This window comes from Bos indicus x Bos taurus, chromosome 12, assembly GCF_003369695.1.
Source record: "Bos indicus x Bos taurus breed Angus x Brahman F1 hybrid chromosome 12, Bos_hybrid_MaternalHap_v2.0, whole genome shotgun sequence".
NCBI lineage: Eukaryota > Metazoa > Chordata > Mammalia > Artiodactyla > Bovidae > Bos > Bos indicus x Bos taurus.
This window is the reverse complement of record NC_040087.1, coordinates 70,082,774-70,109,449: the sequence shown is the minus strand read 5'-3', so window position 1 is coordinate 70,109,449 and position 26,676 is coordinate 70,082,774. Positions and strand designations below refer to the sequence as shown.

Here is a 26,676-nt window from a genome sequence, read left to right as displayed (position 1 = left end):
ACCTCTTTTAACCTACTGGAGAAAACTCAGGAAATAGAAATATCAAAAGAGCAGAGTGGGCTATTTAAAAAAAATACCTAACTTTTGCCTTGATATTTCAAAAATCTATAACATATAAAAATGAATGTTTAATAATAAACAGATCTGTGCTGATCTGTGCCAACCCTTGGTCTGTAATCATAAACACTCAATTTGCAAGGAATCTCTCTTCAACTCTTCAACCTCATTAGAACTAATTCAAATATATTCTTTTTAATGGCTGAGTAATAATCCATTGTGTATATGTACCCCAGCTTTCTTATCCATTCATCTGCTGATGGACATCTAGGTTGCTTCCATGTATGGCAAAACCAATACAATATTATAAAGTAAAAAAATAAAAATAAAAACAAAATTAAAAAAATTTTTTCTTTGTGCCAACAGCATAAGGGTCTCTAGGTGCAGTGTCATCCAAAGAAGTTTTGAAATCCATTTTTTAGGTTCTTTTAGATAAGCAGCTACTACTTGAATGTAATCACTCCACGGTGTTCTTTCTGGGGAACATAACTACTTCACATCATGAGCATAAAGGATGCATACACTTCAGCCCCCTTTTGTTTAAGGAAAGTATCTAGGAAGTGCTTTCAGTTTTTACTTATTCCTGAAATTTTGAACACAAATTGAGGAGTACTTTCTTAAGAATATAGTATTTGTTTCTGAAACCTTCCGGCTACCCCCCATGACTCCAGGATTGATGCTCTATTGACACCATTTCCCTGCCTCTAGCTCCTATGCAGGCCCTTGGTGCTATCACATCTCCCCCCATTCTGACTTGCTCATGGTAAGGTCAACAGTGATAGGGATGAGCCTAGAGGGGAGAGAGACAGAGAGAGAGAGAGAGAGAGAGAGAGAGAGATGATCCCAGAAGCTCACTGCTGCTCCCAGGATCACAGGGAGCAGGGAGCCAGGGAAGATGGTGTGGGCCTGGCTCACCTGAGCGGGACAACTCAAAGAAACAGCCTTGGGCTCCCCCTCTGCAGAATCTCCTCTCAGCTTCCTAGGTTCCCTAAATCAGGGTGTTGAGGTACAAGCATCACTGCTTCCTACTCCTTTGGGGAAGGGGGATATAAGCTTTTTGCACTCAGACAAGTAACTTTAAGTAATCAAGTCAACAGACTTTCTCCATCTCTGTAGTCAGCAAGATGTTGTGAAGAGAAAGGACTCTTGGCTGGGGAGGGCTAAGATTTTTAGTATCTTCTGACATTTATTAGTCCATGACACATAAGTAAATAAACTTGTTTCTAAACTGATACTGTTCAAGTGAAGGACATAGCACTAGAAATATCATCCTGTTTTGATCTATACTTATTTACTTTTGTTACATTCTAGAGAATTGCCAAGATATTTCCTCAAAATTATACTTCTTTAAGAAGCAGAACAAAGGAAAACAGAATCAGAGACCAAGAAGAAATGGTCAATTCAACTTTCCATGATCACAGCAGCCAGATACTGGTTTTATATGAAGCATTCCATACACAGACCTATTAAGTCCTCACAATAGTTCAAGGAGTTGGTACTTGTTAGCTGCCTTGTAAGGGAGAGAAAATTGAGGTGCACAGAGATGGAATACCATATCCCATATTCTTCTTCACTATTCTTTACTGCTTGCCTGCTTGTTGCTGTTGTTGTTCAGTCACTAAGTTGTGTCTGACTCTTTGCGATCCCATAGACTGCAGCACGCCAGGCTTTCACTATCTTCACTATCTCCCAGAGTTTGCTCAAACTCATGTCCACTGGGTCAATGATGCCATCCAACCATCTCATCCTCTGTCACCCCTTTTCCTCCTTCCTGCAATCTTTCCCAGCATCAAAGTCTTTTCTAAAGAGTCAGTTCTTCATATCAAATGGCCAAAGTATTGGTGCTTCAATTTTGGCATCGGTCCTTCCAATGAATATTCAGAGTTGATTTCCTTTAAGATTGATTGGCTTGATCTTGTTGTTGAAGAGACTCTCAAGCATCTTCTCCAGCACCACAGTTTGAAAGCATCAAATCTTCAGTACTCATCCTTCTTTACGGTTCAACTCTCATATCTGTGCATGACTACTAGAAAAACCATAACTTTGTCTATACAGACCTTTGTCAGCAAAGTGATGTCTCTGCTTTTTAATATGCTGTCTTGGTTTGTCATAGTTTTTCTTCCAAGGAGCAAGTGTCTTTTAATTTCATGGCTGCAGCCACCATCTGCAATGATTTTGATGAAAAGGACTTTTTTTTTTTTTTTTTTGGTGTTAGTTCTAGAAAGTCTTGTAGGTCTTCATAGAACCATTCAGCTTCACCTTCTTCAGCATTAGTGATTAGGGCATAGACTTGGATTACTGTGATGTAGAATGGTTTGCCTTGGAAACAAACCAAGAACATTCTGTCATTTTTGAGATTGCAACCAAGTACTGCATTTCAGACTCTTCTGTTGATTATGAAGGCTACTCCATGTCTTCTAAGAGATTCTTGCCCACAGCAGTAGATATAATGTTCATCTGAATTAAATTCACCTATTCCCATCCATTTTAGTTCACTGATTTCTAAAATGTTGATGTTCACTCTTGCCATCTCCTGTTTGACCACTTCCAATTTACCTTGATTCATGAACCTAACATTCCAGGTTCCTATGCAATACTGTTCTTTACAGCATCAGACTTTACTTTTACCACCAGACACATCCACAACTGGGTGTTGCTTCCACTTTGGTTCAGCCTCTTTATTCCTTCTGGAGCTATTCTTCCACTCTTCTGCAGTAGCATATTGGAAATCTACTGACCTGAGGGGTTCATCTTTCAGTGTCATATCTTTTTGCCTTTTCATACTGTTCATTGGGTTCTCAATGCAAGAATGCTGAAATGATTTGCTTGCCTCATTAAAATCTTTTATTAATCATTCATTTATTAAAGTCTCCCCAAAGCATCCACACACTCTGTAATTCTTAAAGCCCCACAGTTTCACAAAAAGCCCTGCAGGGAGATAATCACCTTTATTTATTTATTTTTAATTTAAATTTATTTTAATTGGAGGCTAATTACAATATTGTATTGGTTTTGACCTACATCAACATGAATCCGCCATGGGTATACACATGTTCCCCATCCTGAACCCCCCTCCCAATCCCTCCCCATATCATACCTCTGGGTCATCCCAGTGTACCAGCCCCAAGCATCCTGTATCCTGCACTGAACCTGGAATGGTGATTCATTTCTTATATGATATTATACATGTTTCAATGCCATTCTCCCAAATGACCCCACCCTCTCCCTCTCTCACAGAGTCCAAAAGACTGTTCTATACATCTGTGTCTCTTTTGCTGTCTTGCATACAGGGTTATTGTTACCATCTTTCTAAATTCCATATATATGCGTTAGTATACTGTATTGGTGTTTTTCTTTCTGGCTTGCTTCACTCTGTATAATAGGCTCCAGTTTCATCCACCTCATTAGAACTAATTCAAATGTATTCTTTTTAATGGCTGAGTAATACTCCATTGTGTATATGTACCCCCGCTTTCTTTTCCATTCATCTACTGATGGACATCTAGGTTGTTTCCAAGTCCTGGCTATTATAAACAGTGCTGTGATGAACATTGGGGTACACGTGTCTCTTTCAATTCTGGTTTCCTCAGTGTGTATGCCCAGCAGTGGGATTGCTGGGTCATAAGGCAGTTCTTCTATTTCCAGTTTTTAAAGGAATCTCCACACTGTTCTCCATAGTGGCTGTACTAGTTTGCATTCATTCCCACCAACATTGTAGGAGGGTTCCCTTTTCTCCACATACTCTCCAGCATTTATTGCTTGTAGACTTCTGGATAGCAGCCATTCTGACTGGCGTGAAATAGTGTCCCACTGTGGTTTTGATTTGCATTTCTCTGATAATGAGTGATGTTGAGCACCTTTTCATGTGTTTGTTAGCCATCTGTATGTCTTCTTTGGAGAAATGTCTATTTAGTTCTTTGGCCCATTTTTAGATTGAGTCATTTATTTTTCTGGAATTGAGCTGTAGGAGTTGCTTGTATATTTTTGAAATTAGTTGTCAGTTGCTTCATTTGCTATTATTTTCTCCCATTCTGAAGGCTGTCTTTTCACCTTGCTTATAGTTTCCTTTGTTGTGCAGAAGCTTTTAAGTTTAATTAGGTCCCATTTGTTTATTTTTGCTTTTATTTCCAATATTCTGGGAGGTGGGTCATAGAGGATCCTGCTGTGATGTATGTGGGAGAGTGTTTTGCCTATGTTTTCCTCTAGGAGTTTTATAGTTTTTGGTCTTACGTTTAGATCTTTAATCCATTTTGAGATAATCATCTTTAAAAAGTTAACTTTATTTCCCATAGCAAAATTCCATCAGTAAGACACAACCTGTGTTCCAGTGCTAAATCATTTATCATATTGTTCTCAGAATTGTGTGTTATCAGTGGATAAGATTGTGGCATCTGGCAAAGTTTTGAGTCTAGAAATCTATCTGGATAAGTTATTAAATCACATATATACAAACCAAAAGAACAGACAACAAAACCTGGTTTCTGATTAAAGTATCTGTTGAAAATACCTGCTGTTAAAAATATGCTCTACTGGGGTGGGGAGGGGGTGGAATATTAACCGTTTCATTCATTTTTAAAATCAATCAAATTAAAAGCAATTAAACTTAGATACTGGATTAAAAGAACATGTGAGAATATTCTAATGTACATACTTGAGGTATGATTGACATTTTCTTCCTTAAATCATGAAGTCCAATTTCGGTTATCAAGATCTTATCAATCCAAACTCTACCTTCAGGCTCTGACAATCTAAAGAGGGCAGCAATGAAAGAACTTTTTCCAGCTCCTGTTCTTCCCACGATGCCAACCTGTGAAGAGATCCAGAAGGGATTAAGAACTAACAACATGCAACAAACCTGGGAGAAACCCTGGTGCTTGAAGTTGAACTTTAAAAGCTCTATATTGAATATAGTCTATACATTTTTCAACCATGGCACTATTGACATTTTTGTTTAAATACTTCATTGTTATGGGGTGGGAGGCTGTCCTGTGTATTGTAGGATGTTTAGCAGTAGCCATGGACTCTACCCATTAGAGGCCAGAAGCACCCCTAAACTGTCAACCAAAAATGTCAGACATTGACAAATGTCTTCGGGTTGAGATCCCCTGGTCCAAAGAAGAGTTAAAAATAACAGAATCATTCTACATAGTTTTGGAAGTTTTGACCACAGCAATCAGAGCAGAAAAAGAAATAAAAGGAATCCAAATTGGAAAAGAAGAAGTAAAACTCTCACTGTTTGCAGATGACATGATCCTTTACATAGAAAACCCTAAAGACTCCACCAGAAAATTACTAGAACTAATCAATGATTATAGTAAAGTTGCCGGATATAAAATCAACACACAGAAATCCCTTGCATTCCTATACACTAATAATGAGAAAATAGAGAAATTAAGGAAACAATTCCATTCACCATTGCAACAAAAAGAATAAAATACTTAGGAATATATCTACCTAAAGAAACTAAAGACCTATATATAGAAAACTATAAAACACTGGTGAAAGAAATCAAAGAGGACACTAATAGATGGAGAAATATACCATGTTCATGGATTGGAAGAATCAATATAGTGAAAATGAGTATACTACCCAAAGCAACTTATAGATTCAATGCAATCCCTATCAAGCTACCAACAGTATTCTTCACAGAGCTAGAACAAACAATTTCACAATTTGTATGGAAATACAAAAAACCTCGAATAGCCAAAGTGATCTTGAGAAAGAAAAATGGAACTGGAGGAATCAACCTACCTGACTTCAGGCTCTACTACAAAGCTACAGTTATCAAGACAGTATGGTACTGGCACAAAGACAGAAATATTGATCAATGGAACAAAATAGAAAGCCCAGAGATAAATCCACACACATATGGATACCTTATCTTTGACAAAGGAGGCAAGAATATACAATGGATTAAAGACAATCTCTTTAACAAGTGGTGCTGGGAAAACTGGTCAACCACTTGTAAAAGAATGAAACTAGAACACTTTCTAACACCTTACACAAAAATAAACTCAAAATGGATTAAAGATCTAAACGTAAGACCAGAAACTATAAAACTCCTAGAGGAGAACATAGGCAAAACACTCTCTGACATACATCACAGCAGGATCCTCTATGACCCACCTCCCAGAATATTGGAAATAAAAGCAAAAATAAACAAATGGGACCTAATTAAACTTAAAAGCTTCTGCACAACAAAGGAAACTATTAGCAAGGTGAAAAGGCAGCCTTTAGAATGGGAGAAAATAATAGCAAATGAAGCAACTGACAAACAACTAATCTCAAAAATATACAAGCAACTCCTACAGCTCAACTCCAGAAAAATAAATGACCCAATCAAAAAATGGGCCAAAGAACTAAATAGACATTTCTCCAAAGAAGAGATACAGATGGCTAACAAACACATGAAAAGATGCTCAACATCACTCATTATCAGAGAAATGCAAATCAAAACCACTATGAGGTACCATTTCACACCAGTCAGCATGGCTGCAATCCAAAAGTCTACAAGTAATAAGTGCTGGAGAGGGTGTGGAGAAAAGGGAACTCTCTTACACTGTTGGTGGGAATGCAAACTAGTACAGCCACTATGGAGAACAGTGTGGAGATTCCTTAAAAAACTGGAAATAGAACTGCCTTATGATCCAGCAATCCCACTGGTGGGCATACACACTGAGGAAACCAGAATTGAAAGAGACATGTGTACCCCAATGTTCATTGCAGCACTGTTTATAATAGCCAGGACATGGAAGCAACCTAGATGCCCATCAGCAGATGAATGGATAAGAAAGCTGTGGTACATATACACAATGGAGTATTACTCAGCCATTAAAAAGAATACATTTGAATCAGTTCTAATGAGATGGATGAAACCGGAGCCTATTATACAGAGTGAAGTAAGCCAGAAAGAAAAACACCAATACAGTATACTAATGCATATATATGGAATTTAGAAAGATGGTAACAATAACCCTGTATGCGAGACAGCAAAAGAGACACAGATGTATAGATCAGTCTTATGGACTCTGTGGGAGAGGGAGAGGGTGGGGAGATTTGGGAGAATAGCATTGAAATATGTATAATATCATGTATGAAATGAGTCGCCAGTCCAGGTTCGATGCACGGTACTGGATGCTTGGGGCTGGTGCACTGGGACGACCCAGAGGGAGGGGAGGGGAGGGAGGAGGGAGGAGGGTTCAGGATGGGGAATGCGGGTATACCTGTGGCTGATTCATTTCGATATTTGGCAAAACTAATACAATATTGTAAAGTTTAAAAATAAAATAAAATTTAAAAAAAATAAAAATAACAGAATCAATCTACTAGCAACAAAAAATCAGAAGTTCCATAAGAAATAAATCTTTAGTTTTTATTTCTACTGTCTGCATATCTTGAACCTTGAGAATTTTGTGGATAATTTCATAGAGATATCAACAAATCAAATCAGAACTGTTACATATACATATGTATACATTTTCCCAGAGTTCTATTATTTAAAAGGGCTTATTCTCTGGGCTTCCCAGGTAGTGCTGGTGGTAAAGAACCTGCTTGCCAATGCAGGAGATGTCAGCGATGAAGTGGATCAATCCCTAGGTTGGAAAAATTCCCTGGAGTAGGTAATGGCAACCCATTCCAGTATTCTTGCCTGGAGAATCCCATGGACACAGGAGAATGGCAGGCTAAAGTCCATAGCGTCGCAAAGAGTCAGAAACGACTGAGCGACTGAGCACACATATATTCTCTGATAGAGAAACTAAATCACTTCAACGTATTAAATGCCTTGGTTATGTTCTGTCTTGAAAGGAATCATTTTAAAATTGCAAAATACTCATCTCAGTGTCTTGAAACAGTAGCCAGTACGCAAAACACATATAATAAAATCAACAACAACACAAACAACATTTGCTATTTATATGGAACCTCTCATCTGAACAGTTCAAAAGGCATTTTACAAACCAATTAATACTTATAGTTAAGCCTTGGAAAGATATATGTCAAGTATCAGTCTGGTTATTTAAAACCAAGGCATAAAGAAATTAGTACATTAAAAATAAGATCAAAGAATCACAATAATGCAGGTAAAATGCTGGTTAGGAATGAAACTGTATTATAAAAGTTGGCTTTTCACTGTGTGCTATAAACATGCATGCAGAGCACAATATAAAGTAGCCTAGACATGGGAGCAAACTAAATGTCCATTAACAGAGGAATCGATAAAGAAGATGTGATACATATATAAAGGGAATACTGCTACTGCTGCTAAGTCGCTTCAGTCGTGTCCGACTCTGTGCGACCCCATAGACGGCAGCCCACCAGGCTCCCCCATCCCTGGGATTCTCTAGGCAAGAACACTGGGGTGGGTTGCCATTTCCTTCTCCAAAGGGAATACTACTCAGCCATAAAAAGTCATGAAATGTTACCATTTGCAGCAACATGGATGGACCAAGAGATTATAGTAAGTGAAGTAAATCAGACAAAGGCAAAGAAAATATCATGTTATCACTTACATGTGGAATCTTAAAAAAATGATACAAATGAACTTATTTACAAAACAGAAAGAGACTCACAGACATAGAAAACAAATTTATGGTTACCAAAGGGGAAAGTGGTGGGGAATAAATTAGGAATTTTGGAGTAACATATACACACTTCTTCTGGAGGAAGGCATGGAAACCCACTCTAGTATTCCTGCCTGGAGAATCCCCATGGACAGAGGAGCCTAGCGGGCTACAGATCATGGGGTCTCAGAGTCAGACACAACTGAGTGACTAAATATAGCATAGCGCATACACATTACCATATATAAAATAAAAAGGTCCTACCCTATAGCTTCCCTGGTGGTTCAGATGGTAAAGCATCTGGCTACAATGTGGGAGACCCGGATTCAATCCCTGTGTCGGGAGGATCCCCTGGAGAAGGAAATGGCAACCCACTCCAGTACCCTTGCCTGGAAAAATCCCACGGATGGAGGAGCCTGGTGGGCTACAGTTCATGGAGTCACAAAGAGTAGGACATGACTGAGCAACTTCACTTCACCATATAGCATAAGAAACTATACTCAGTATTTTGTAATAATCTATATGGAAAAAGAATCTATACATCTGAATCCCCTTGCTATACACCTGAAAGTAATACAACATTGTAAATCAACTATACTTCAATAAAAATAAATAAAAGCAGGTATGCAGAAACTGGCTTTTTTATAGCAATGAGCTTGCATAACTGCAGATTCCTTAGTGAGAGCTTCTCAAAAGATGATTTTCTCTCTATTTAGGAATTTGAATTGATGATGTGCATAAGACATGCTTTCAATCATTTGTAAATTAATTCAGTTAGTAAATTTTTATTTTTTTATTTTATTTTTTAACTTTACAATATTGTATTGGTTTTGCCATATATCAACATGAATCCACCACAGGTATACACGTGTTCCCCATCCTGAACACTCCTCCCTCCTCCCTCCCTGTACCAACCCTCTGGGTTGTCCCAGTGCACCAGCCCCAAGCATCCAGTATTGAAAATTCACAGCTTTAAACAGAGAAGAATTAAATCTTTCTGAGTACTGATTATATTCTGGGAACCTTACATATTTTCTCATTTGAATACCTTCAAAATTCCAAAGCTTAACCTATAAGATCAATAATGGCACTTCAAAAAGGAATTTATCTTTAGAGAGATTACATGTAAGAAAAGTAGCTTTAGTTGATTTATCTTTGTAGCCAATTTTCTATCTTAATTTTTTTAACACTGATGGGTCATTTTCTGCATATAGGTAGGTTCTTCTGCATACATGAATAGCTCATATATTCTCTGTACAGGCTGATCTGGGCAACATGGCAGGTTCAGTTCCAGACCACTGCAATAACATAAGTATTGCAATAAAACAAGTCACACTTTTTTAGTTTTCCCATCTATATAAAAGTTCAGTTCAGTTCAGTTCAGTCACTCAGTCATGGTATGCTATACTATATTCTGTCATGTGAGAATAGTGTTACATCTTAAAAAACAGTATTAGTATCTTAATTTAAAAAAACTTTATTGTTTAAAAATGCTAACTATCAACTGAGCCTCTGGCAAATTATAGCAGCAACATAAAAGATCATTGATCACAGATCATAACAAATATAATAATATAATAAGTTTGAAATATTGGGAGAATTATCAAAATGTGACCGAAAGACATGAAATTAGCAAATTCTGTAGGGAAAATGGTACTTATCCACAAGTTTGAGGCAGGGTTGCCACAAACGTTCAATTTGCAAAAAATGCAGTATCAGTCAAGCACAATAAAACCAGGTATCCCTGTATTTCTGGGTGTTCTCATATGTGAATCAAAACATATCGGGACATAGGTGAGAACTGTGTTGTAAGAATGTGTGTGAGCAGGACTATAAACTACAAACTCCAAAAAGAAGAGTAAGAAAAAGGCAACTCAAAGAAAATCTGGCCTGGGCTATTTCTACCGTTCAGTTTTCAAAGCTATGTCTGGAAGTCTTTACCAGGTCACCAAAGGGTTTTGCTAAGTGCCTGTGGGGAATGTCACCAATATCGGTAATTTTACATTCCTAAATCCAAAGGTACTTGGAAACAGTCTTACCTCAGCTTTACAACTGCTCCTTTTTGTTTTTCCAACCAGGCCAGGTTTGGTCTCTGGCAACCACACCAACTTGTTGACATCTGCCCCCGGATCTATTTCCATACTGATACATTGAACTCCACATGATTAACATCAAATGCCCCCACAAAACAGCCACTTCTTCTGACTTTCCTACTTTAATCTCATTACTTCTTTCCCAGGCTCAACTGTCCACTTTATTTCCAGTTTTCCCTGATTCCAGCATGGTACCAAGGCCTACAGATTCTATACCTGCAATGTTTCATGACTCAATCCCTTATTTTAATGACCATAATCATTATGTGAGTAACAGGCTGTGTTAGCTTTTAAAAAACCAAACAAATCTTTTTGTTAATCATAATCAATGCAAATAAATCTAGAAAGTAAATAAATACTAGTCATCACCCCTGCACGCCAATAAATCCATTCCTAAGATACTGATGTATTTTCTTTCTGGATGTCTGTGTGTCTATGTGTGTGTATGTTGAAGACAAAAACTCATTAAAAAAAGAGATATGAACATATTGCAATTTGTTTTCATTTAATATTCACTAAAAATATTTATTTTAATGACTATATAATATTATAGTATGTGTGATAATTTATTTAATAAACCCCCTATTGGTGAATATTTAGGCAGTCTCTAATATTTTGCTATTATAAATAACTGTGTGTTAAATATCCTTGAAGCCAAATCTTTGCAAACAACTGTCATTATTTTCTTAAGTTCTCATATGTGGAATTGCCAAGAAACAGGTATGAACATTTTTAAAGTAGACTCTCAAGTACTGCCAAACTACCTCCAGAAATATGATAGCAATTTCTACTTTCAGCTGTTTCCCTGCACATTCACAAACCCATGTGTTATAACTTAGTTTTAATTTACATCAGTTTGATTTCAAAATGTGGTATCACATTCCCAGGACATCTTCCTGGAGGCACAAGAGTTCCTGTCTCCCTGCCTCTCACATCTGCCCACTCTGGTGCACATGCTCTCACTTCTCAGATTAACCTCACGAAGGCCGGTTCTGTGCCCATTGCTCCACCCCAGGATATCTGACCTCTCCATTCTTCACGTCTATGAGTCAGTTTCCTTGGGGTCACTAGGTAGTTGTGGAGTTGGACATGAAAGTGTGTTATACATCTGATAGTTCACTTAACTGAATACTAGGTGCCTAAGTCTTCATTCACAGAATCAGAGCATCATGTTTTGCTTATGTCCCACTTACTGGAATGACTTTCATATACATTTCCACCTGCTAAAATTCTAACCACAAGTCACTAAAGCCTCTCTTACCTGTGTAATTCCTTGGAAATTCTGTACTTCTCCCCTCATGGGGGTTTGTTTAAACCCTAACAGATGTTATACCATCTTTTAATAAACTTCCATAAAAGTTCTTACAAAGTTAATACAGCCTTTTTCTTATTCTTCAACTGGACTGTATATGTTGACAGTAGGATCTGCATTGGATTTGCCTTTGTATTACCTATGGTGTCCTGTGCAAAAGAGGCTTCTGTAGGGAGCTGAAGTTTTTAACTCAGGCTGGAGAAATGTATGAAAGATCTATTACTATATTGTCTAGGAATGTGATAAGCTGGACAGAGAAACAGACACAGCATAAGGATTCTATAGCCATAAATACAATTGCAAATGGCTAAGCTCATTTTCATGAGATAGTTTATAAGTAAACAAAGCATAAGTGGTTATGGTCATTTTACACCTTATGAAAATGACAGCTATCTTTGTCCAAGCATGTACTGCATGCTGATCTCCATGCTGGGTGTTTTATGTATGTTATGTTGTTTAAGTTGTACAACTACCTTAGAGATTAGGTCCTGTCACCTCCATTTTGCAAAAGAGACGATCAAAGCTTAGTTAGATTAACTAGTCCACCTGAAATAATAAAGTTTTTAAGTGCAAGGATGGGACTCATTCCACATATGTCAAGTTCTTTTCCATTCTGCTGATGGCCTCTTTATCACCTGGTTGGCATGACTCCCTATTATGTCCCTCTGGCTAACTAGAACAGAGAAAGTGGGGAGAGGTGTAGCTACAGTTAAAGGAACAGACCTAACATGGAGACCCTATGGCCAGAGAGTTTAAGCAAGTTATGGATACGGGTGACTATAAAGTAGTGGGTGGGACAAGAAGGACAAAATCTCTGAACAAAGAGAATGACTGAGATCAGGTGGGCAGGCTGTAAGCATGAAAAACCAGCACCTACAGATGGGCTGGGGGAGAACCCTGCAGCTAAGTGGGACATAAGGTTTCCCAGGAAACAGGCCAAACAGACCGCAGGCACTGCTTAGGGCAGCAAGACTCATTTTTGATCCCATTAGGTGGTGAAAGAGCTGCACATACACTGCTGTGCAGGGCTGTCTCTGATTCTAGGTCCAGGCAGGACTGAGCCTGTGGGAAATCCCTCCAGTCCCTGCAGGAGGCTGGTGTGCGGAAGGCTGGAGCAGGATGAAAACTGCCTGTAATGAAGACAGACTCACTGAAAAGATGCAAAGAAATGCAGTGGAATCACACAGTCTTAGATTATAATGTAAAGGCATGATTTGCAGAATATAAATATGAATCTGTAGGGTGGTAGGTGATACAGAACTTTCTAGAGTCTCATGCTCAGACACAAGAGGGGTTTGGGTGATTCATGAGCTCAATTTCAAACTGTCAAAGAATGTTTCATGGAAATTATGGGTTATGAGTCATCAAACACTGTCTATGGGAGAGAAAGGACTTTACTAGGAGGTCTTGTTCAAATTTGATGCTGAGTCAAGAAGTCTGGACGAGAATGGGATTCTTCATCTCTAAGAAGCTCCAGGAGATGCAGGTGCTGTTGACCGTGGCACCACAGTCTGAGTCATGAGGAATTAGGAAGCTGGTAAAGAAAGTGGGACAATTTGGGAGTGGGGAGAGGAGTTGCTGAGGAAAAAAACAAGGAGAAAATGTAGGAAACTAACATATTTGTACATTATATCAAGGTCTAGTAAGCATCTATTAAAATGTATTATCTAAGTAATAACTCTGAGCAAGAAAAAAATATAACAAACCAATATCAATCTACCTCTAGAGCTGAAAAATGCTTTAAAATAGCCTAGGACTCTCTAAAATTATAAATAAACCATCAAATCATCTAAATGAAAAACTCAACCCAGGTTCAATATCTACGCAGGAAGCCTAAGGTGCTATTTACCTCATTTTTTGCTTGCTATTTCTTCTATAAATTAGAAACCAGCATAATACCTATTAATTTTTCCCATTTACCCTAACTTCCAGGAATTGGGACAGCAGAGGAAATGAGGGAGAGAATAAAGCCCAATTTCTGCTGGTCTGGCTCACTCCCAGCAACCTCAGTCAATCAAATCCAACACAAAAGGGTATCCAGGAGTGACGGGGCCTGGGACAAGTGAGCAGGAGAGGAAACCTGAGGATGTACACAGGTGGTGTGAAATCACCTCATGAACATGCTGCCTGTTATAATCTTTAAACACAGAAATGAAACTAATGGTGATACTGTGAGTGGACCATGACACAAATCAAAAGTCAAGTAACTGAAGTTATTAACTTAGTCTCCAGATTCAATCATCCCTCAAACATTTTAGAAGCTCAGATAGTCCTATGATTTGAGAATTTTAAGGTAGAAGAATACAAATATGTTATGTCCCTAAGATATAGATAATTCATATTTGATGTCTTTGGGCAAAATTTAAGACAGGAGCAAATTGACAGAATTATGTTTATGATGAGAAATCTGATGGACATACTTAACTGCTAGTAAGCAAACATCACCTATGGTGATTTTAAGGACAGGATTGCATCATGAGGTACAATTACTATTTTCCCAACCTACACTGAAACTGGAAATACTTAGGAGCAAGCTTTTGCCATGTGACTAACTGAAGCTGCTCTCTGGACTGTAGCCCGCCTGGTTCCTCTGTACATGGGGATTTTCCTGGCAAGAATACTGAACTAGGTTGCCATGTCCTCCTCCAGGCCCTGGATATCATTTGGGCATTAAATTTAATATTCTTTCATGTCACAAGGGCTTCCCAGGTGGCGCTAGTGGTAAAGAATCCTCCTGCCAATGCAAGTAGAGGTAAGAGACCTCTGTTCGATCCCTGGGTTGGGAAGACCCCCTAGAGAAGGAAATGGCAAACCATTCTAGTATTTTTGCCTGGAAAATCCCATGACCAGAGGAGCCTGGAGGGATGCAGTCCATAGCATCACACAGAGTCACAAGGGTATCATTCATTAAATATGGCTATGGTCCACTAGGTGGGTCTGAGGTAGATAGAGATTTAAACAGCAGTTCCTAAAGTATTTAACACATCTAGGAAACTGGTTACTTACAATGAGTTGCCCTGTGTGTATGTTTTGGTTACTGGTTGCACTCATCCATGTATTATTCACTCAACCTCGCAGCCAGCAGTCCCTCAGCACTCTGTGTGCCCTGCAGAACACTTTCTGGGGAACAGAGCTAAAAATAAGATGTTCCCTGATCTTTAGAAGCCTTAGGGTATTCTGGGATATAGACTCAAAATTACAAAGCATGTGACGATGCTTTCTTTTATTTTAATTGTGGTAAAATACATATAACATACACTTTGCCAGTTTAACTATATTTAAATTGACAGCTTAGTCTTAAGTTTTCATATTGTTGTGCAACAAACCTCCAGAATATTTTTTGCCTTTTATTCTTTGTCTTGTAGAACTTAAATTCTATACTCATTAAACAATAACTCCCTACTTCCCATCCTTCTTACCTTGGTGACCATCATTCTACTTTCTGTGTTTAGGAATTTGACTATTCTAGGAACCCCATAAAAGTAGAATTATATAGTATTTTTTTCTTGTGTGTCTGGCATATTTCATTTAGTATGATGTACTCAAGGTTTATCCATGGGTCAGAAATTCCTTCCTTTTTAAGGCTGAATAATATTACATTGTATGGATCAGGGAGAATCTTATTTTTAGCTCTGTTCCTCAGAAAATGGCATTCTGCAGGGCACAGGGAGGGTGCTGAGGGACTGCTGGCTGGGAGAGTGAGTGAGTAACATTTTATTTATCTATTCACCTGTTGATGGATACTTGTACACAAGTGTACAATAAATGCTATCTTAAGGGTATACAACATTAGGAGGAATTGCGAAGCAGACACATTAGAATTAACTCAGAAAATGAGGAGGCTTTAACCAGAAGATGACAGAGGGGAAGGGTCTCTGAAGTAGAGAGGGCCGTGTGTGCACATGGGAAGCAGGGAGGATGTGGTACTTTAGGAGAATCTACACACAACCTGAGTGTTGGGGAGTGTGTGAACATGAGGACTTGAGGCTGGAGAGGTAGGTGGGGAAGAGATGCCTACTGCCTTGTCTGTTCTGGTTTAGTCTGTTCTTCAAGACTCTGCCCTGGTCCCAGCTGAGGGCCTCAAGATGCATGGAAAAGGAACATCACTTGCAAACATGGGTGCTGACAGGACCAGGTCACAAGTCTTTCTGCCATCTTCCACCTGGAATCTTCCCTGCTCCTCTTGGTTTGCTTTCATCAACTCTGATTGAGTCTCCGAACTCTGCCTCCATGGAGGGCTCTGGTTTTTCACCCCTGACTGATTCTGGGCTCTTCTCTGGTGGCTCTGAGCTGGCCACACAATCCCTGCTAGAATGGATCTAGGGCTGCCCTATGGTTCCAACAGCAGCTCGCGCAGTCCAGTAAGGATCAGATCTGTGCTTAAGAAAGAAGCAGTCTGTGGGCGCAGGGCAGGAGGATGACAGTCAAGTGTGGGTTAATGGAGGACAAGTCTACGGGAAGGCTGAAAGAACAGAGGAGGAGGCCATAGCTGAAGGGCATCAGAGGAAGAAGAGAAGATTTCAGAAATACAAAGAAGAATGGATGGGGAAAAAAGGAGATATTGGAGAGTTAAGAGACAGTGAGTCAAGGCTGACTTCTCAGAATCCACATGAATAATCAGGTGTCAATATAGTGTCCTGGGTCAGGCTAAGTTATAGTTCAGGAGCTCAGGACCCTCCAACCACCATGAGGGAGTTCACAACACAGGGAAAGAAATACTGGGATCCCCATCCCCTGGTCAGTTTTCAAGAGAGATTCACCTGTGGTGTCACTGATCTAATCTGCACCCATGAAGAACAAAGAGTCTCCCCAACACACACAAGAAAGTCAACAACAGATGTGGCACTAAATCTTCAGCTGAATTTTAAAGAGGCAAATGGCTTAAACAAACCTTTTCTCCTGGTTTAATGTCTGTTGTCAGATCCTTCAATACCAGAGGCCCATCTGAGCTGTACTTGAAGTTCACATCGCTCAAGGCAATCATTCCATTGTTGGGCCAGTCTGGTGGTGGACGAAACTCGAGTTCCCAGGGTGCTTCTTGCTCAAGCTCTGTATATTCTATCACTCTTTCTACTGAAATCATCTGAAACATATATGACATCATGTGGGTTAGGAGCTGAAGGTTTTATTTATGGACGTTCAGAGACTGTAAATAAGGTGTTCTGTTTTTATATCTTTATATCTGCTTTTTATATGGTTAAGAATATTCCAGGTCTTAGTATCTGTGAAGGACTGAAGTAGGAGTGTGATGACTCCTTTGATGATTTGCAAACTTATTCATCATCCTATAACAGTTTCACTTAGGGCTGCTTCCTTCAGCATTTTATTAAAACTAAAAGAATTAGATAAATGAATGCAAAGATTTTATTTATTCACTTTCCATATCTAAATAAAAAGAATTTTGTCAAAGAAAAGAATATATATGAACACTAATCAGTGGTTATAAAAGGGCCACGTGTTACAGAGGAGTAGAACTGGATGGTCATCAAACCTCATTTTAATAATTTCTCACTTCCTACTCTATTAGAAGAGAGAAATGCAAATATTGCATTTTTATTGTTTTTCTCTCTTTGGGACAATATGCAATACTCAAAGGAGAATATAATTTAAATACTGACCAAGGCCTCCTAAACAAAAATAACTTATCTTTGACAGCACATTCAGAGAGGTGGCTTATTCTACCAAAAAGGAGGGATAGCAGCATACTCAGGTGTTTAACACATACAAGAATAAATGCTAAAATGAGGCAGGGACAGATATCTATCAATTAAACAAAGAACTACAAAATATTGAATTCTTCTTTTACCAATAATGAGCAATTACCAGTTAAGAAACAATAATAAACAACCTCTCCCCAAACTGGTTTATATTCTCTCCAACATTTCAGAACCTCCCTCCTACAGAGACATTTATTACATTTGAAGACAGTTTGTGATGAATAAAAACCTGCTGACATGGCACACATAAGACTGAGTAAAAGATATATTTTTTTACATTAGCTTTAAACAGATGGAGGAGGATATAAAAACCTCTGTAAGCTAGATGTAAAAACAAGTTTTAATATTTTACATAAGAATTCCTTTTACACTTTTTAATGGCAAGAAGTAGTACAAGGTTAAGAATGTTAAGATAAACATCACCATATTCTCAACTTCAACGCTTAGCCTGATGCACCATGGGAACACCACCATGACGTTGAGGGCATAGGACAGTATCAGGCCAAGCTGCCCGACATTCAAAGCTAAATGAGGAAGAAGAGGGGGGAAAAAAGTCAGTCCTGTTTTTGACCTTGAGGCCAGTTCCTTCTATCACTTTATTAAGATAACTCCTTTATAATATTTAAATCATTAACATATAATGACAATATTACTTATGCTTTTACTATCATTTGATTGAGTCCACAATACAATTAAAACCTCCCTCCCCAAAAATTAAAACCACTATGAATTCAGAAAGACTTAAATGAACTTAATCTCAACATTGTCAATATACAGTAGACAATGAGGAATAATGTTATTATTAAGACTTTTGTCATTGTGGTTTCAAGAACAATCAAGCAATGTCACTTTCTATGTCCAATGCAACCATAGTTGGAAACCATGAAAAACAAGGCAATGGTTTCTAAAAGCCAGTGCTTTTAAAACTAAAATAAAATTCTCATTGTTCCATATTAAAGACTGTGATTCAATATTGTTCTTATAGAATATTTAGGGCTGGTAAATTCATGACATTTACACCAACACCTGCTCATCTGGTACCCACACAGCGATGAGGATGGTGTCCTTTGCTACAGAGAATATTTCTCATCCTCATGCACCAAGCACCTACAACCAAGACACCCAAGTAGCCCTAAAGCCAAAATCTAAAGTCCTAACTTGGACAAAAAGCTTTACGGCAAATTTGGTTCTCTCCATCCAACTACTAAACACTACCAGGAAATTTCTAAGGTCAGCTTGCTATCGCTGAGTAGACATCAACTCATTCAAAGAAAGAGAAAAGAATAAAAGGTCCCAACAAGACCAAATGACCTCTCTACATGGGCCACACTGTGGAATCACATGCTGCAAATGCTTTAATACAATTCATTAGAACCAAACTGTACTTGTTAGACAAGGCAGCAAGAGTTTAATATAATAACTATAAATACAGCTATAAATTTTAATCACACCATAAATAGTTATTTACACCCATACTTACTTTGTGAAAGAAGCAGGGACCCAAAGTCAACAAGACAGATGAAGATTAAATAGATGATATCCAGACGCAAAGAGAACCATCGGGTTATAGTCAAAAGCAAGAACCAGGCCTCTGGATTTGTGAACCATAATAAGCATAATGAATAAGTTAGAAAAAACATGTTAACTGCTTTGAACAAGAAAGACCATTTTGCTCAGTTGAGCTACAGAAGATTTTTACACAAAGTAGGGTGGCAAAGTTATACACCCAAGGAACATGAAGGTTCCAAAAAGCTGTTTTGATACCAGATAATATGGGACACAGAAGAATCAAGCCAGGGGCTCTGTGGAACTATATTTAATAACTTGTAATAATTTATGATAGGAAATTATCTGAAAAACATGCACATATAAAACTGAATCATTTTGCTGTACATCTGAAACTAACATACTACTGTTTATCAACTATACTTCAATAAGAAAAAAATTCAACTCACAGGTTATAAACAGTAATATGATCACAATGGAGAAAATGGAAAAACGGTCTCATTGGTGCGTTTCCTACAGTGCTAGGCCTCGACGTGAGGCTCATCCTCTCTCAGGGCCAACTGTTCCCAGCTTTGTGACAGCAGAGAGCACAGCTCACACGCTGTTTCCAGCACCTCCACACTTACTACAGGGCCCTGCACAGTGTTTATTCTTAGGAGCCAGTGTCTATACAACCATGAGCTAACTGGATCTGCATGTGACTTTCAAAATGCCATTTTATCTTTAAGATACAATAAAGACTAGAGAGATGGGCCAGGATTTTACAGATCTAGAGGGAATTCTGAGATTTCTACTTAGGGAAAAATATTACCAATATTCAGAATAATATTAACCAAGTGAGTTAAAAATCTGTTAATTAGATAATGATTTACCTCAATGAAATCTGTTGCCCTGCCTGCTCTGAAAAGAGAGTTGACAAACGATAGCCTGTGGGCCAAGAATGGCCATCACCTGCTTTTGTAAATAAAGTTTTATTGGAACACAGTCATGTGCTTTTGCTGATGTATTATCTTTGCCTGTTTTTGTGTTACAACAGCAAAGTTGATAAGTTACAACAGAGATAGAATGGCACACAAAGTCTAAAATATTTACTATCTATTGTTTGAAAAAAAAAAGTATACTGACTTCTGTCCTAAAGGGACAGAAAGCTATAGGACTCCGTGATGGAAGGACAATGGAAGTCGGTCTGGGGAGAAGGGGGAAAAGGGGAGCACAGACGGGGTTCTGAGAGGAAGGGGTGGGGGACGCAGGTGTGCAAAGGGGAACATGGGGCAGCACAGAGAGAGGTGCTGGCCAGCAAGACCACCTGAGAGGGAGGTCAGGCCTCAGACGACAGCACATCCCATCCTTTAAAATCATCTCCAGAAACTCACAGACCTGAATGCAAGTCCTGGTGTGAGTCGAACAGTTCCTGAAACCTCTGCTCAGCTTTGTACGCCCGGATGGTCCTTAGTCCTTGGAGAGAAGATGCTAAGTGGGAAAACACTGGGCTCTGTGCTGGGGAAGCAGAGACAGACACACGACAGAGAAAGTCAAGGAGGCTGGATTCAAAGAAACCCATAGCCTCCCGTGTGCTGTGATTGCACGTTCTGCCAAACAGTGCACTAGAATTCCCGGTTGGGCTGCCTGGGGAAGAAGGGATGATGCCCTTTCTGGAGAGAATTCTCCATGTGCCGCTCAAACTCCTGCTCACGTCAAGCTTTACCTTAACAACCTAGAAATGAAAGATTCTCTTTAAATCTATCTTTGTGCATGCATGTTAAGTCTTTTCAGTTGTGTCTGACTCTTCACGACCCTATGGACTTGCCCACCAGGCTCCTCTGTACAGAGGTTTCTCTAGGCAAGAATACTGGAGTGGGTTGCCACACCCTTTTCCAGGGGATCTTCCCAACCCAGGAATCGAACCTGTGTCTCTTGTGGCTCCTGCAGTGCTGGCTGATTCTTTACCGCTGAGCCACCAGGGAAGCTTGAATCTATCTTTAACCAAATTCAAACCTGACCTAGATTTAGATACTGGAACTCTTTACTAGCTCATTCATCACAATCCTCAAACATGGCCTCTCTCCAAATTCTTCACTGACATCTCTCTGGGTGGAAACTGTTCACAAACTTTTGATTCAATAGCATTTTCTTTGACTGCACTGGGTCTTCATTGCGGCATGCAAGCGTTCTTTAGTTGCAGTGCATGGGCTTCCATTATTTTAGATCACAGGCTCTAGAGCTCATGGGCTCAGTAGTTGCAGCATATGGGCTCTCTAGTTGTGGCACACAGGATTAGTTGCCCTGTGACATATATGATCCTAGTTCACCAATCAGGGATCAAGACTAAGTCCCCTGCATTGGAAGGCAGATTCTTAAATGCTGGATGAGCAGGGTAGTCCCAATTCAATAACATTTTTAAATTTAATTCTCTTTGAGAGTTCTTACCACACTGAATTTTGGTGAGCTATCTGTGTGCTGTCTCCAACTTAGATGAGTAACCTAAGAGCCAGGATAGAGCCAGTACATCCCCTACGCTGAACCAGAGCCAGACATAGGACAGGAGCAAGATGAGTAAGAGGAGCAGACAGTCTGCCATCTCCCCCATCCTGGGACTCTCCCTGCACCTGCACCAGGTGTCCCTGCACGGGTCACAGAACACCTGGTACTGTACCGCTCTTGTGCCCACAGGACTTACTTAGCCAGGTGTCTCTGAATGGTCTTGACTTCTGCTCTGGGAATCTAATCCAGGTTTTTAAAACTACCTGCTCAATGCTTTTTCTGGCATTTGGAGGTCACTGTGGCATGTGATACTCACATACCTTATAAAACCTAACTGTACCCTTAGTGATCATTCTCTTTGAGTGACTTCATGTGGGTTTGGGGTCTGGTGTCCCTTCACTGACCACTCATTTCCTGCCATCTTCTCTAAGAGGGCATTGACCACAAGCACCAGGGTTAGGCACCTGCCCATCAGGGAATAGGTGGGCTGCAGGCTGCCAGCCAGGGAGGACCCTTACAGTTCTCATTTCCACCATGAATGAGGCTGTAACCTGCTGCTGTTAGAGGCAGATAGTGAGCCTGTGATCTCTGTCTGGGGTGAGTAATAACTTGTGCTGTATCAGCAGGAAATGCTGACATCACTTTCTTATTTGTACATCTCCTAAAAAGACCTGTTAGTAAAATCTGGGCATTTAGGGGAAGTTAAGGTCGCTTATCTTGCAGGAGGCCTCAAAAATTATATAAAATGATGGGGAAAGAATCAAAGGGGAGAAACTCCAAATTATTTTCAGGTTTTCACTCCTTAGCCTGGCATCCAAATGCCTGTCTGGGTGACAGTTCAGTCATTATCGACATACACACAGGCTCCACGGGGGTGGAGTGGCTGTAGGGGGGCAGGGTATAAATGGGCAAAGACACAGAACTCCTCTTGTGCTTATTATTCCCGGATCTATCATATAAGAAAGGAAGGAGCAGGCTTCCTTCTCTGAGACACTGGAGCTCAGAGAGGGTGGGAAGCCCTGTGCTGGGGGGAGGACAGCCTGGGCTGGGTCCTAGCTGACCATCCACTCAGCCCTGTGGCTCTTTCTACCTGGGACATCTGATCAGGAACCCTAACTGTTAGGGACCCTCAGCTGTAATATTGCTGTAAGGAAAAAACCTTCTTTGAAACAGGACATGATATAACATTTCCCTTTGTGTCTAATTCAGGCAAAGAGCCTAAAGTGGTTCAATGGTGTTTCTGACCTTCCAAGGACATGTCTGTGGTCTTACTTCAGCATCCACACTGTTCTCTCTCTTCATTCTATTGCATGGCAAGTTGCTTCAATCATGTCTGACTCTGCAATCCTATAGACTGCAGTTCACCAGGCTTCTCTGTCCATGGGATTCCCCAGGCAAGAATACTGGAGAGGATTGCTGTGCCCTCCTCCAGGGGATCTTCCCAACCCAGGGATCAAACCGGCATCTCTTTAGTCTCCTGCATTGGTAGGTGAGTTTGTTACCACTAGCACCACCTGGGAAACCCTTATTCTATTGAGTAACATTTAATTGTATTTATTTTAGCTTTAACTTTACACTTTTAAAATAGCAATATAAACTTTTAACAGCACTTTTAAGGCTGAGCTCATGCTCCAAATAACAAAGGCTAAGAACTCTCTTCAGGCCTTTTCTGCATTCCCAGTAGGTGTCCCAACCAGACCCCAGAACTCAATTATTCTGGAAGCAGGGGGCTCACAGCGATGACACAGGTGAATTCTGGGCCCATCACACTGTCAGGAGGATGTCAAGAGTCCAACTCCAGAGAACACAGAAAACTCACTAGAACCAGGCCGTGATTTCCAGAGCAAATGTGACATCAACACTATTCATCACAAACAAGGCTTCTGAGCAGGAAGTAGGCATGCCTGTCCCCCCAGGGAGAGTCCTGGAACGAACTCTTCAGCATGGCCTCCCTCACCAGGAGATCAAAGTGCAGCTGATTCTCTCCAGCAGGGATGGAGGATGGGGTTGATTTTAGAAACTAGATGTCATCTCAGCCTTGAACACCAGGGAAGAAAACACTCCATCACCTACCTCACCTCATACCCAAGAGTTACAGTGGGCCAGAGGGAATGCTGACCTGTGAAAATCTATCCTGTTTCTTTCAAACCCCACTAGGGGTGAGCAGGATGCCAGAATGAGGGAACCGGAGGGTCTGCAAAGAAAATTAACTAGTACATGAGGAGAGGGGATGTCAAGGCTCTGGTCTTACCTTGCCCAACATAACACCCTTTCCCCCACAAAGACCAAGCCCACGATCCTGAAGCAGACTATAAAACAGCCATGACATCAGTCAGAAGTCATAGACGCATGTAACCTACAGTTTACATGACATATGGCTGTGTCTCCACAACCCTGAGGACACTTGGGGACACATTCCACCTGGACTGCAGATCTTCCCTGGGCTGGGGGCAGGGGCAGGGAACCACATGAAAAAACCCCAGGGTGGCAGCCTTGCTGCAGGTTATCATTCACCTATGTGAGAACTGCCAGTTGTTACTATGTTCTTAATTCCTTCACATTTGGACTTCCCTGGTGGCTCTGTGGATGAGAATCTTGCTGCCAGTGCAGGAGACAAGGGCTCAATCCCTGATCTGGGAAGATCCCACATGCCAAAAAGCAAATAAACTCATGCACAATTATTATTGAGACTGTGCTCTCGAGCCTCAGAGCCACAAATACTGAGCTCACAAGCTAGAAGCCCAAGCCTCATAGAGCCTGTGTCCCCTCAACAAAAGAAGCCATCACAGTAAGAAGCCCCTATACCACAACTAGAGAAAAGCCCACATACCAACGAAGACATAGCACAACCAAAAACAAATAAATAAAAAATTTTAAATACCCTCATGTTCAAAGTTCTGGTGCCTTTGGTAGTCACTACCAAATACTTTGGGGCTTCCCTGGCAGCTCAGCTGATAAAGAATTTGCCTGCAATGCAAGAGACCATGGTTTAATTCTTGGGTTGTGAAAATCCCCTGGAGAAGGGATAGGCTACCCTTTCAAGCGTTCATGGGCTTCTCTGGTGGCTCAAATGGTAAAGAATCCACCTGCAAGGCAGGAAACCTTGATTCAGTCCCTGGGTTGGGAAGATCCCCCGTAGGAGGGCATGGCAACCCAGTCCAGTATTCTTGACTGGAATCCCTATGGACAGAGGCGCCTGGTAGCTACAGTCCATGGGGTCACAAAAAGTCAATATGACTGAGCAACTAAGCACAGCACAGCACAGCAAGTTTTTTACAAGCTTCAATTCAAGAAATCCTGAGAGCCCCAGAAGGCAGGTATTAGTATACCTGTGACAGAGGAAAAACCAGACTGAGGAATTAAGAGCACTTCCTGCCCAAGATTAAGTAAATTAACTCACCTAAGTGGTAGAGCTGAGTGTCAGACCCAATTCTGTCTTATTTCCAAGGCTGTGCTTTTAATCACAACAGCAGTGTCTCAGAGGGAGAATAATCAGGTTTAAGGATGTCCATGTGTGACTAAATGCACTTTTCTCCAGACTTTGTTTACCTTCAGAAAACCCTCAAATCTTACTTAGCTAACATCCAACAGCCTTAGCCATTACCATACATCATGCTAAGCACCTTAGGTTGAATAAAGTCCCAGGGAATCCAGCATGAAAATGCCTTAAAACAGCAGACTTGAGGATCCATGATCTGAATAAATGTGGCACATGTGCTAAGCCTCCCTTTGCAATGTCCCTGGCAGACATTGCTAGTTGGTCACAGAATCCTTATAGATAGGATTTGATACAGATTCATAATTCAGGCACTGCCAAATGAATAGATTTGGCTAGAGAAACGCAAAGAAGTGCCATCCTGGTTTTGAAGTATAGTTATGCTCAGTTCTATAAAAATGAAAAACCATTATGATCAGCTGCAGATTTGTCACTAAGAGGACAAAATTCAACATAATGCTCCAGAAAGGTAGGCAGCTTGATCTGAATATAAACCTCAGCATTTTAGCAGTTTTTCAGAACACAGGAATGAAGTAGGCTTATGCTTTCTGGTTACAACGATCAGATGTCTTTTTCCTAGTGGCTCCAGCAGTGGCCTTAAGATAAACGATTAGTCACTGCATAGAGAAAAAAGTGGTATCATTATTTATGGCACAGACCAACAACCTGGAGAGAGAACATAAATGTTCTAATCAACAGGCCATCTCATTTGGTTACCTGAGGTGTGGAAGAGGGGTATCTGGATTGAATTTACTGTCTAACATTGTTGCAGCCTATGAGGTTGCAAAAAATCCAAATACTCCACAGGGATGGGGCCAAAAAGTTCTCAGACTCTACAGGTGAAATCCTGTACTGCTTTTTGAAAAGGGCCTCAGAAGTTGCCCTTTTCTCCACTTCCATGCGGATGGGAAGTGACCCATGCTCCAGGCAAAAATTTCTGAAAAACATTCCTTCTGGAACAATCCCTCTTTGAATGGAACTACCTGCTTTGAACAAGACTATTGAATGACTCCATTTGATGACTGACTTCAAATCATAAAATGATTGAAGCCCTGTCTACACAAAAGAATGTATGGAGCTCGTCACTTCTATTCTGTTTTCCCAGGTCTTACCATCCTACGGAATCACATCAGCAAAATATCACACACATCTGAACTTTACTGCTCCATAATCCAATCAAACACCTCACAAAACCCAGACCTCATGGGAGTTTAGCTGGTTCTCTTGGCTGAAATTTTCTACAGCATTTATGACACCAAGTGTACTTTATGCAAATACACAGGATGAATGCCTCTCAAGAGTTTATTATTAAAAATGAAACACACACATTTCACCGCCAAAAGTCCTTTGTCTTGATTAACTTAGATTTTTCCACATAGTAGATACAGAGAAGAATGAGACTAATATGTTTTTCTTCTTGGCTGGGTTTCTAGAGTTAAGTTGGTATTAAACT

At 40.1% G+C, this 26,676-nt stretch overlaps 1 protein-coding gene across 1 annotated transcript in view; it reads right to left on the bottom strand.

Annotated features, from left to right (window-relative positions):
* The window catches only part of LOC113902483 (multidrug resistance-associated protein 4-like), a 365,222-nt gene that overhangs the window by 62,310 nt on the left and 276,236 nt on the right, over nt 1–26,676 (bottom strand). Inside the window, exons 23-27 of the mRNA XM_027557817.1 lie at nt 20,624–20,743; nt 19,221–19,331; nt 18,164–18,264; nt 16,915–17,106; nt 4,709–4,864 (exon numbers count right to left, since the gene is read on the bottom strand). Coding sequence (XP_027413618.1) covers nt 4,709–4,864; nt 16,915–17,106; nt 18,164–18,264; nt 19,221–19,331; nt 20,624–20,743 — 680 coding nt within the window. The remainder of the gene's footprint in view (nt 1–4,708; nt 4,865–16,914; nt 17,107–18,163; nt 18,265–19,220; nt 19,332–20,623; nt 20,744–26,676) is intronic.